General features: G+C 41.2%; 2 protein-coding genes across 18 annotated transcripts in view; one reads left to right on the top strand and one right to left on the bottom strand.

Moving 5' to 3' along the window:
- Positions 1–1208: 1208 nt before the first annotated feature.
- Positions 1209–9959, bottom strand: dcp1a (decapping mRNA 1A). Of its 3 annotated transcripts, XM_086159746.1 has the most exons (10): positions 9821–9959; positions 9462–9502; positions 8739–8866; positions 5346–5412; positions 5018–5156; positions 4481–4567; positions 3860–3971; positions 3354–3775; positions 3016–3234; positions 2671–2901 (listed from the first exon to the last, which is right to left on the bottom strand). In XM_086159746.1, exons 1-10 carry the CDS (start codon positions 9950–9952, stop codon positions 2821–2823), a joined length of 1428 nt encoding a protein of 475 aa, XP_086015872.1. In that variant the 5' UTR covers positions 9953–9959; the 3' UTR covers positions 2671–2820. The 3 variants fall into 3 exon arrangements, with proteins under 3 accessions (XP_086015871.1, XP_086015874.1, XP_086015872.1); XM_086159745.1 differs by having other exon boundaries at positions 1209–2901; positions 3354–3971; XM_086159748.1 differs by lacking the exon at positions 4481–4567 and having other exon boundaries at positions 1209–2901; positions 3354–3971.
- A 976-nt stretch (positions 9960–10935) lies between these two features.
- The window catches only part of cacna1db (calcium channel, voltage-dependent, L type, alpha 1D subunit, b), an 84894-nt gene continuing 82716 nt past the window's right edge, over positions 10936–13113 (top strand). For 14 of the 15 annotated variants that reach the window (XM_086159259.1, XM_086159264.1, XM_086159258.1 and 11 more), the window contains exon 1: positions 10936–11056. In XM_086159259.1, coding sequence (XP_086015385.1) covers positions 11023–11056 — 34 coding nt within the window. In that variant the 5' untranslated portion in view covers positions 10936–11022. Of the gene's footprint in view, positions 11057–11681; positions 11903–13113 lie in introns of those variants that run through there. The other variant, XM_086159252.1, reaches the window with a different exon arrangement.

Here is a 13113-nt window from a genome sequence, read left to right as displayed (position 1 = left end):
AACCATGTGAAAGTTACTCCGTCTCCAAGAACCCCCCACCCCCTCCCACTGAACACATTCTCCACACATCGATCACGCTGATACAACCGGGCGGATAACCCCTTGGCCAATGTGGCGTAATGCATTCTGCAATGAATGACACGGAAAAGAGCAAAGATCAGACGGAGCTTACATACTCTGTTAATACAAAGTGGACCTGTCCTAAATCTGCAGGGTGCAGATGAACAGGGGAAAGCGGGCTAACGTGCAAATGGGAGGATCAGAAATGAATGTAATCCACTTTAATGACATTTTATAGGGAGGCCGACCTGAATAGCCGCAGCACAAACCGCCTGCACCTGCAGAAGGATTTCAAGGCCACGCTGATTCTACCTGCTCTCACCCTGATGTCTCCTACCTCCATGGGCAGCACCCTTTCTATTGTAAGCTGTGAAAAATGCAAGGTCAGCGGTTGACCATGCGGGTCTAGCACGGTAAATAACGTTCTCCCAGTTCGGAAATGTCCTCTTATCAGCACAGAGGCACACAAGACAGGCAGGGAGAGACCTTTCGTGTATTATGGATCCGGGCAAGTTTCATCCACTGCCAGGCTCACGAGATTAAACTGTGACAACGGTGACATCTAGTGGCGAATCACAGAACAACAACCACCACAAACTGCACATTGAGTCTACGAGTGTAGGCTGGGGGCATAGCGTGCACTTGGTTTACTTTATGGCACTGCAAACGATGAGCGATAACTTAAAGAAATAGGTTTTTGTTTTACATGCGGAGCAAAGAGTGCTATGCACGTCAGTAGTCCCTGTGTCTATATTTATAAGGTCTTCCATGTATTAGTTTGTTGCCTGCAGGTGTTGTGGGATAGTTATTTCAAAGCTCGAATTTTCTGTAATGTGGACATACTTGTGTGACGAAATGTCAACAGACTATAAGGCAGATTTCAACAAGAGTACTATTTTGTGTTGTGGTAATTAAGGCCGTTTTTTTTTTTGTAATTATTTTACACATAAGTTCAGCGTCCATTTATATTGAGGGGTTATGTCTTATGTACCCACAAAAAAAAAAAATCATGGAACATGAAATAAGCATTAATTTGTCCAGATCTACCTGGAGGACTCTTCACTGGAGGACAAACCTAAGAAAACAGCCACATTCCTGTGACTGGAGATCAGTGAGGCCCCTTTCCAGCAAATCATAGAAACAGACAATTCTAGTTTAAAATCTTTAATATCAAAAATAGTAAACAAAAACACGCACATTAACAGCAATCTTGGAAAATGAATAGGATTTGCAAAGACTATTCCCCAATATGCTTAGCAAATCATATACTTTTGGCCATTTAGATAAATTATACCTCCGTGTAAGATAACCATAAAATGTTAAATATTTGACGGGGATTCAAAACAATCTAAAATGTCATTTTCATTTGTGCATATGCTTGGCCAAAATCACCTTTGAAAGGAAGAGCTTTTACAGGGCAATTCAGTGTACAAAGTCATGCTCGTTCCACATCTTTTTCCTCAACCCTTCCTTAACAGAGCCAAACTGGCACTGTTCTTCCATTGATCCGAGGTCAACTTTAAAGTTACAGACACTGGCACGTATGAACTGCAAGTAAACATCATCTACATTCACTGAACGGGATCAGACACAAAGCTGTGGTTCCGTGCAGAAAACACATTAAGAGCGTCACATTAACACTATCTGCATTGTTGAGTTGTACTGAATCAATGTTTTTCTGTCTGCTAATACTAAGGTAATATTTTATTAGTATTAATGGAACTGAGCTGTTGAAAGATAGCCATCGTAAATCTAATTATACATCCAATGGATGAAAAACGCAAGGATTTTAAACATTTTTTGATAAACTTGCCTATATTATTATGATACGCCTGGCTCTCTAATAATTCTGTAGTCGTTATCTATTGCATGTTCTCTTCCAAGTACTAATAGCTGAGCTGATGAAGAAGAAATGAAAGACACTGACAACAATTGAGGACATGAAAAGAAATTAAATATAAAAGAAGATTTTTGTTTTTTGTGTTTCCTTGTGTTTATGAACACATGCCAGTCAGCAAAAAAAAAAAAAAAATCAAAACATCTGCTGCATGGGTCTTTGTACTTGTGTGGAAGATGTCTGTTCTAATTGCTAAGAGCTTGGGAAAAATGTCTCCAATAAGACAATGACAAGCCGTCACACAATCTGCATAGGTATGAATATCTGTTTGCATTATCTCTGGGTTGCTAACAAAAATATACAGGCATCAACAGCAATTTGAGGGAAAAGACTCTGAGTGAGAAATGTCTAACACAGCAAGATGGGAGTTTTCTGCAGAGACCCACTTTGCAGTTGAAAGAATTTTTTCCCCTAATATTCAGCAGTCAAATCAAACCACATTGACGCTGTTCTAAATCTCCTGCATCACAAAAAAAATCTAAAAACAAAAAAGGAGTGAATGGCGCTGACCTGATTGCATTCATTCTAGAAAATTAAAAGTGAAAGTATCTGTGGTCACTGATGTGTCACTGTGGTCCTGGTCTCCGTGGATCAATCACGCAAGTTTAACACATTGATAGAGTAATAGAGGAGTCAATCATCCATTTTTGCCCTGATGGTTATAATTTGGGAAATAAAGACTGTGAGACTGGAAAATGGTGTACTGCATTTGAACCTCTCACAACAGACTTTGTTACCAAAGTTCATGCACATGGTGTGTCTTAACTTCTCTTGACTCCTATTAAAATCTAGTCATTGAACAGATTATAAAGGTTGTTTGTAGTTCTGACAGTAGCGGTGGCGATGGCAGGAGAGGAGCTGGACTATAGCTTCATGTTGCTGAAGTCCTTGGAAACACTCTGCAGGTAGGCATCATGGATGGCAGTGAGGAAGTCTGGGTCATTCTGTGTTAGGAGGAAGAAGTAGGTAGATACATTGAAATAAGCAACACTATGTGTATTAGCATTAGACTCAAGTCCCGCATTATTGCTTTTATGCAGCTGATGTTTTCACAGTACCTTAATGAGGTGTATCAGAGTGTCCTGCAGCTGTGTTCTGCTGCTGGGAGGTTCTGGAGGCTCGACAGCCCCAACAGAGGCTGAAGACAGCTCCGAGGGGGCAGGAGGCACCACTCCTGAAGCCGGGTTCTTACTAAGGGACTGCTGGAAGGCGCTGGGAGACAGAAGCACAGAAATTTCCGAGCCAGGGATAGCAAGACCTGGACTCATGGGCAAAGCCTGAAAGTGGAGGAAAGATGAAAAGATCACATTAGATGAAGGAATCCTGTCAAGCCAGGAAACGAGACAATCAAATGTGTCAAAATAAAAAAATAGCAGTGAAGAAAATAGGGACTTACAGACATGGGTTTGATCAGGTTTGGGGTTTTAGAGAAAACATCAATGTCCTTCCCGTGTGGGACAACTGGTTTGCCCACTGGCTCTTGAAAGCTGTGCGGTGGGACCAATGTGCTTGGAAGGAAGTTGGGTGCAAGAATGGGTTTGTGGATATCGGAGTTCACAGATTGCACTGTGGGTTTCATTGTGCCAAGGATCTCCTGTCCCAAATAGCCTGCTGGAGCCGCAGATGGGGCTGCTGTGGCACTGGGAGCAGCACAGACCTCAGAGCCCATTTGAGGCATCACGAAAGGCGAAACTGAGCACAGAGGCTGAGGGTCAGACCTGGGTCCCACTGCCTGGAACACCGGGCTGGGGTGAAGTGCATATGTAGCTGGGAGCAGGCTGTGGCTATGGTGTCTCTGGTTTGAACCTTGGTCCTGACCTGAAAGATGTGGAGGGAGGAGCGGGTGCTGGTGGGCTGGAGCAGTATAGGGATGGTTCTGGAGGTATGCGCCAGTGGGGTCACCTGAAGCATTGGTGTTATTTTGTGCTGGCATGGCAGGCAGAGAGGGGTCCTTAGAGAGGGAGGATCCAAAGAGCTCCTCAACTGTGATCTGCTTCACAACAGTGTGTGTGCTCTGATGGGCAAAAAAACAGTATCTTTGAGAAAGTTGTAAAATCAAGCATATAGAATACAGCATGGTTGCCATGTTAATTTCTCCTGATTCTAGTTGTAGTATTGGAAAATCACTTTGGATGTAAAGAAATCCCTGATAAAAGATCATAAGTGTATATCACAGTAAAATCCATATCGATAAACTGCTTAACATTAGAGAAGACAGCTAAGTTGCGTCTTTAAAATAAAGAAAATAAGCATAAGCAGTTTGAATAGGTAATTTTTAAATACACTTTATGCAACCACAGCTGAAATAAACTCAAACTGACCAGTAGTGGCATCAGAGACAATTGACATCTAGGAGAGTTTGGTGATGGCTCTTTTTAGTAAATGTATGCAGCTCCTTCAAGCGCCACAGTCATTGTATCATTTTATGTGGGAGGGGAATATTTCCATTCCAAAACATCAGTAAGTGATACAACCAGTATTATTATATGTATTTATATGTACATATTTGTGTACTGCATATACCTTGTCAGGCTGCTGTGTGCTGTGGGCATGTTCTGTAGCTACTTTCACATTCAGCTCTGCAGACACATCTTTATCACAAGCCTGAGTCTGCAACACACACACACACACACACACACACACACACACACACACACACACACACACACACACACACACACACACACACACACACACACACACACACACACACACACACACACACACACACACACACACAGATCTGAAATTACAGTCATTTCACAAGAGCCAGATGATGACCTCATAACAGACAACAGCAAAACAAATATATCAGGTAAAGAGGCAGAATTCCAACTGGGTGCCTATATATCCCCCCACGCTTGGAATAATCCCAGATTTAGTGCCAATGTAATCTCCTACGCATTTGCTTGACTCATGGGTGAGTGTGCTGAGTCGATGTTGAAGAGGCGTGGTCAGGAACTACTTTACTGGGAGGGCTGACATACCCCCAAAAACATACAAATCCTTTGATAAAGCAATGGATCAAAACAACATGGGTGAGTGTGTTTGCCTCCTCACTCTCTGGTATTCCTCCTTGGCTTTGCTGAGCAACTCGAGGATGTCTGTGGGCCGTGGTTCAGCAACACCATTGGTCCGTCTTGGTTCCACCCTCTCTGGAGACTCTCTCTGGGCATGCTCTGCTTCTTGTTTAACAATCCTATGGGAGGTTTTAAGAGTTTGGACAAAAAAGAAAATACAAATATAATATAAATATATGAATATATTCTAAACAGTGCGTTAACCTCAAGAGACAGAGCTGCTTTTGAACACTGAATCCTCAAAAATTAAAATAGACACTATTGAGTTTGAAAGACTCTCTTTTTCTAGTTTGTTTATGTTTACTCACTTGACCATCAGCTGAGCGATGCGTTGGCAGTCTCTCTTGTCATAGAACCAAATACTGTAGATACCCACTGCAAGAAAGACATAACATTGTGTATTTGTGCTGGCTATACACCAAGAGCATTACTTAGCAGTATAAATTGTGCAAACACTGGATGGAGCTCAATTTATGACTGTCATTGCAAAGGTCAGTAAATCTCAATGACCACTTACTAATTTTTGTATAGTGTATAATGTTGAATTGACCAATTGTTGTCCTTCACATTAGCATTAGGCGTAATGAAAAACTGGAACCAAATTCTGTGTATGTGAGAATCTACTTGGCCATCAAAGCGGATTCTGATTCCAATCACCATACTGACTCACTTGGAACTTAAAAGAGGTGAAATGTTTTCTGTTCAAACAGTTGCATTATAAAGTATAATATTACATACTATAAAAGCATTGTGATCCACACAGAACTCAGAACCAGGGACAGAACCCTAAGAGATTCAACCGGAAATGATGATGTATTGTTACAAGTGAAAAATACTGTAAACAACAACTGTTTTCCATAAATCAAGAGGAAGAGTAACAGCAAAGAAAAGGACAGGATTCACACTCAATTTACCTGCCACTTAAAAGGTTTCTTATTTTCTGCTGCACGAGGCTTTGAGAGCAATACATCTTCTTGGACGAGTTATCATGATCTAAAAGTAGAATATTATGAAGCTACTTTAAAAAACAAACAACACTGATTTGCTGAAACAGTGGCATCACTTCTGCTTCTTCTGCACATGTCCCTCATGTACCTGAAGTAACCTAGCAACCTTTGTGTTTGACTCCATGCAGTATGTGACCATGGGGAGTACAGAAAGATGTCAACAGGTTTGTTAGCATCCTTCAAAACACACTTACCCACCAGCTTTCTTCAGAATTACACTTGTCAGCCTTAGACAATTCATCAGCAATCAGAAAGGCTTGCAAAACACAAGCAGCAGAACCCTTAATCTCAACATTTGTAAGGTCTTGAGCCTCTCGTCACTGGACTTTTTGCTCCACAACCTTCAATTTTCTCAGTCATCCACTTAAACCCTAATTAGGACCTTTGTCCTGCAACCATCTTGAGGACGTTCATCTTTCTCTCAATTGCAGAAGCTACGCTACCGTGACAGAGTCTTCACTGGTGTCTGAGAGGAACCATGACGGACAAGCTGAATCAGCAAAGAGAACAAATGGACTGCAGAAAAGAGGAGTGAAAGAAATACAGCAGGACTAAAGAAGGAGACAACTTCATCACGCAGTCTTTACTCTGGCAGTCTTCCAGAAGTGATTGTCAGATGCCAGACACACTTAGGAAAATTCTAACTCCGATTTTGTTACTTAACTTCACCCATCTTTATTGGATTTCATTTCAATCAACGGAATTACAATGGCAACAGTGCTTGGACTGGAGTAATCAGAACCTGCACCAGCGTTAACACGGACTGAAAATTACATCATGTCTTCCATCCCTGCCAGGCTGATAGGAAAACCCAGCCCAAAAGGGGAGCAATCTCCTTTGACATTGACCTTGGCTATGCTATTTTTTCTCATAAGCAAACAAATGGGGAAACAATCTCATTCTTTATTCTTTGCCTTGATGAAGCTTCTCTTTAGACTTCTAGTTGATTATCTTGGAGGCAACGCTGTCAGCTACTTTCTAAAGATTTGATAAATTATATCACCCCGTCACACTTCCTTTCATTTACTGCTGCATTCTGCTATGATGTTGCTTGACTGAGGAATCACGAGGGAATCCTGCATATGAAACGATTACATCGGCAGGATCGCCAATCATACAGTGAGGCAGAATGATGCTGAAGGCAGAATTGAGCTTGAACTGTCTGTGCCTCCTGGCCTTCACTTGTATAAAAGATGAAAAAAAACTTGGTCAAAGAAATGACAACAAGCAAGGGGGAGAAGAAATGTTATCGAGAACAGTGAGGACATATTTGCTTGGCTTTTGTAAAGGTACCACGCTCGTTACTTATGTGAGTGAGTGAGAGTATGTGCGAGTGTGTGTGCAAGTGGATATCAAAAATATCTAAAGCTTTCCATTTTACTTTCAAAAATGGTGCTAGCATTTCAGGGATAGAGACAGCAACACAGCAGTGTTTCCACAAAATACAGCAGAAACATCTTTTGTAGATATGATGAATTATGATAAACTCCCTCTGCTTCACGCTATAAATCCTGGGGTTGTAAGGCTAGTGCTTGTTTTTGTGGAATGATCTTGTTTTTGGTGTAGGATGGGTTTACACATTTGAGATGACAGAAATTTACAACAATATTTCTCTCAGTTTCCCTACATGCATTTTCTTCCACTCAAACATGAATTCACACACACACACACACACACACACACACACACACACACACACACACACACACACACACACACACACACACACACACACACACACACACACGTACGTCTGTCTGTGTATCTGAACATAATTTGGTTGTAGTAATTTGGTGTATTGTCAACATTTAAAGTTTTATTTTTCATCCTTATTTTTTTCTGCTGATTTGGTTTTATAACCCATATTGACACTGCTGTTTAGTAAATGATGTGTAGATGTAAAATTTTTTTAATTATAGTACAAGTTTGTGTGGATCTGAACTTCAATTTTTCTTCTTATAATGGAGAATTAAGTACCCCTTCCAGAACTTAAAAAGTTGTGTCTTTTAGATATAACAGATTAATCCATGAAGCCCCCTGTAATTGTTTGCCCCCTCACTTACTTTTTTTCTCCTAATTTTAATTTTTGATTGTTGGGGGGCTGACTCGGTGGTAGAGTGGTCTTCTTTGAACCGGAAAGACACCGGTTCAATTCTCTTGTTCCTACAAGGCCTGGCAAAGTGTTGTTGAGCAAGACACCGAACCCCTAACTGCTCCCTGGGTGTTGTTCAGTGGCTGCCCACTACTCACGGCTCATACATAATGGGCTACATATAGAGGATAAATGTCACTATCTCTTTATTCATTGCAGCCTCCAAAGGCTTTTAAGACTGAGACAACAACACTGGTACGAGTTTTTTTGACCAAAATTACAAACCCATTTTTCACAGTACAACTGCAATCTGGTATACATTATAGAAAAATAAATCATATATCTATATTCTTTTATATGCTTTGAAACAGGGTGTTTTAATGATTTTGCAACGTTTACATTTTTTTATTAAATCTTTGATTTGTTCCAATTTGCGAATGAGGTTTTCATTCTCAAAGAATTGCTTAAAGAAAAAAAGATTACATGACCAAAAAAATGTGTATTTTAAAGATACATGACTTCAGAGAAAAAAATAAAACATCACAACACAGGTTTATCCTCGACACTGACACAGAACTGCATAATTAAAAAAAAATACTCACAGTTGCCATTCCTATACAGCAGGAAAGGATCCTGCAGCTGGAACTCCAAGTCTTTGTTGATTGGCTCTACCAGATTCTCTGTGTTCAGACGGTTCATGATGGTGAAACCATGATGAGGTGAGGCAGACCTAAAATGGTGACAATTTGTAAAAAAACATGACTTAAACAGAATATTATAAATAGTTAGTTTCATCTATAGTACATTAATAGACATTGACCTATATTATAGTGTAATCTTTTGCTGTGTTTCGTTTTGGCAATTGCTCAAATGTGGATTAAGCAGTAATTGCAATCCCCAGCCAAAGAAAAATTGTGGAGGACAAAGCTACTGAAGCCAGGGAGAAAAACAAGATGTTTATCAGATTGATGAAATGTCACTTCAATCAGGGTCCAGAGGAAAAAAACCCAAAACAAATAAGAGTAAACTTATAATATTGTTCACTGATTGATAAATTACGACGGCTAATGTTCAATATGACTACAAATCAGGGGAAACCATTGTTACTCCAGGAAATACATCTATACGTATACTTTTAGTACAACGCCAAAACAATAGTTATTGCAAATAGCTCTTCCTCCTTTTTCATTACTGTTTCATTTGAACTGATCACCCGCGTCACTGTTGTGCTTTTTCTTTACTAAGATCGTGGCCTCTACAGGGGAAAGCGATTTTTGTAGCTAACAAATGTCTTCATCATGCTGATAAAAGCAAAGGGAACTCACCTCGCATAAACAAACAAGGTGCCCTCAATGTCGGTCTTCTCCTGAGGCGAAAGATTAGATGACGTTTAACCCAGTTAATTGCCATTTTAAAAACACGAATAGCATCCATAATTAACGCGGCCAGACATTAGCAAAGACATTATTTCACCAAAATTACATTTTTTAAAAACAGGAACATGAAGAGCAATACGCGTTTCGACACTGTATGCTGGTGATGTTATCTCGAGTGGTCTGAATCTATATGTTTACACACATCGTAATGTTTTTATTTACAATTAGCTTTAGCATGCTAAGATGAAACCTGGCATATTTTCCCATGGCGATTCATGAAACTATTTAAAATCTTGTGAAAAACCTACCCATTCGTTCGATTTGGAGTTGAAGTTGTAAAGAGCCACCTGGCCGGTAACATCGAGTAATCTATGTATGTATGGGTCTTGTCTTTGTAGAGCCGCTAAACTCATCATATGTCCGGCATTTACAGTCTCCATCTTGAACGTGATATTGCTTCCATACGGACGGATTTCTTCGGACACTTATAACTTCCGCTCTAACCGGAAATCGACGCTCGAAAACTTTCCAAGAGATTTATTTATCTCGCAGATTAATCTCAAACGTAATTTAGGTCACTCCCAATTTGTTAGAGTGCTGCTTAAAATGGAAATGTTGGTATGAAATTATGTCCACCATCATGAGCTTAGACAGTGTGCTTCCCAAAACGACTTAAAGCTTCTCAGGACCAAATACATGTTTGAAATTCACGTTGAAACCAGTTGAAATAATTGAGATTAATACTGTCTACCAATATATGAGGGAATATTCGATCACTGCCTTGTGGGTATTGGAAATTAGGTTAAATCAAGTGAAATTCAATTATACCAAATTCAATTAGAAAACATGGGCATCGGAAGAACTGGCACTTTAAATGTGATGGGTGTCATATATATATACAAAAACAACCTAATGTAAACTGTATATCTCTACTTCATCAATATAATATTTAGGTTTTTATGACTGGAGGATATTGTGGTGAAACAAACATGGCAAAATGTTACATAACACCACAGTGCTGCATTGGAATACTTAATTTTGGATTCAATCTGGCATGTCCTCTATAATCTGAGATCCTTCCTGCATTACAACTAAATGAACAGCTGTTTACACGGCAACAGTTCACATGGGTTTCACAATTTGTGAGGTTTCATTTCACTCAAAAAATATCTCAGTTTTAACCTCCGAAAATACAACACCCAGGGCTGTCTGTGATTATTGCAGTTATGTAAAGAGAATATTTCTATAGCAGAAAGGCAAGCCTCATAATGCACCATTTCTGATCAGTTCGAACAGCGGCTGCTTGCCTCAGTTTCTGTTGTGGGGACACTAGAGCAGGGATTATAATCGGGGGATTACGCGCTACCGGTTATCCTCTATACAGGCACAGGTAATCCAATCACTGGTAACCTTCCAGCACAACTCCGACCACTCATTCGGTCTCGAATCGCCGCAGAAAGACGGCAGGAAAAAGGCACCATGAGGCCCCTGAAGATAGCCAGGTGATCAAATGCCGTTCATCGTAAGGGGAAGACCCCGAAGGGGTAAGTGAGGACCTGCAATATGTCGGGGTACAGAAGGGAATGTTGGTGGTGGGGCTGAGTCAAAACACGGTGGCGGGAACTCATCTGAGACTTCCGTCGCCTGCATTTGATGTTCGTAAATGGCATCTTGCGGTCCCACGAGTACGAGACGCGGGTTCTTACTGGAGTCAACGCGAGCAGAAACGGAACGCTCATAATCTCTGAAGATTTCAAGTTGAGAAAATGAATAAATGAAGGCCACGATTTTTACAGGGAGGGAGATAGGCGTGTCTTTCTCTGTATATGATAGTGATACTTTATACAAACAAATATGTGGTAGAATGTTGCCATACTGGTTTGCATCTCTGAATGTGTTTCAATGTGTTGATCAAGTGTTAGAGCTATGAGTAACCATCATCTGGTATGCCCCCATCGGGAAACTCTTGAATCGGTGTATCTGAGACTCTACGCTTGGCTCGATATAGTCAACCGGAGTCTGTGACGTTTTCTCCGAGGCCGCAACAGGTGCGGCTGATTCCAATTGTTCCTGAACGTGCCGACGAGCGGCGACTGGGGGGGTTCGGCCGCAGTTCGCCGCTGCCAGTCCTCCTGACGGCAGAGGACTGACTTGCCGCTGTCAGCGCGTCCCCCCCTCGCAACCGCCGCGAAGGCACCCGGATGTGGCGAACATGTTCGGCGCTCCTCTCAGGGTTCGCGAACGGAGAACGTTTTACAATTCGGGGTAACGGCTGGCTACCGGCTCGCTCGTCGACACCTCACGGCTGTGTCTCCAACGATGAGTTGGATTTAAAGCGGATCTTTTCGATGTGGATTCGAGGATGCAAGAAGCAGATGAACTGTCAGAAGGTAAAAAACGCCGAGCGTGGAGCGCAGGAGGAGAGTTGGAGCTCGGGGAGAGAGAGAGAGGGGCGAGCGCTCGTTCGGTTGATGGACTGGATGTGAGTGTGTGTGTGCGCGTTTGTGTGTATGTGTGTGTGTGTGCGAGTTCTTGTTATAAATCATTTGATAACACACGCGTTGTCTCAACAATTAGTTCACCTCACAGGTTGACAGGGCTTGTGAATGAATGCGTCCCGCGGGGATTTGAAGATCTACAAATGTATTGGGAAACTGAAAATGGTTGACTTCTTTTTCGCTCTGCTATATTCTGGTCGGTGTTTTTTTTTTTTTTTTTTTTTTTTTTTTTTGGGAACAATATAACTGCTTTGGATGTTTGCAGCCTTGAAATGAACAGAGCGACGCTCGGTTAACTTTTCTTGCAAATCCCGTTGGATTTAAATCGTTGCCAACAAAATACCCACCATTAAAATGACAGCACCAAGCAAATAAACCTCGACAACAATAAAAACTATGCATGATTTCAAATGAACTCAACAGTCAGTCAGCAGTTGACAGATGTGCGTCCTCCGGCAGAGACAAATCCTGCTTCATCCCATGACAGACTGCCATCACCGGGAAAAAGCAGCTGCACTTTTAAAGGGGGGTTAAATACAACAGAGATGGGCTGAAAGTTATTTCAGATTTTGAGGTGAGATGAATCACCGGAGAAATCGGACACTAGAGAAGAATACTCTACTAAAAACGGGCACATTTCCTATTGGAGGTAGGGCTGTCACCCCTTTACATTGTTTTGCTTTGAATGTTAGAGATGTCTGATTTTTCTCCTGTGAAATGGAACTGGATGACATTTTGACAAGAGCCACTGGTGTTGAATTTTTTTTTTTTCATCCCTTTGGGACCTTGATTGAGGGTTTTCAGAGTTTTTGGATGTTCTCCTAGCGTGTGCCCAGCAAAACACAGCAGTTCACGCTAAAATTATCTGGATGGGTCGACAACCTCAACTACAGGTGCAAATACAAACATGTTTTTTTTTTTTAGGGGGGGATACTCTAAAACTGCTCTCTCCTGATCGATGAGCAGCAGCACCTTCATTTACAAATTTCAGTCAGCTGTCCATACTGTCAAACTGTCTGAGCTTCATTTATTATCCTCTTTCTCATTATCTTTGTTTTTAAATCACCATCAGGGTTACTGGCCAAGTATGTGAACACAGTCAA

The sequence above is a fragment of the Fistularia commersonii genome, chromosome 14 (genome assembly GCF_037954325.1).
Source record: "Fistularia commersonii isolate RoL2024-O1a breed Wild chromosome 14, RoL_Fcom_v1.0, whole genome shotgun sequence".
Taxonomy (NCBI): Eukaryota; Metazoa; Chordata; class Actinopteri; order Syngnathiformes; family Fistulariidae; genus Fistularia; species Fistularia commersonii.
This window is presented reverse-complemented; position numbering and strand designations above follow the sequence as displayed.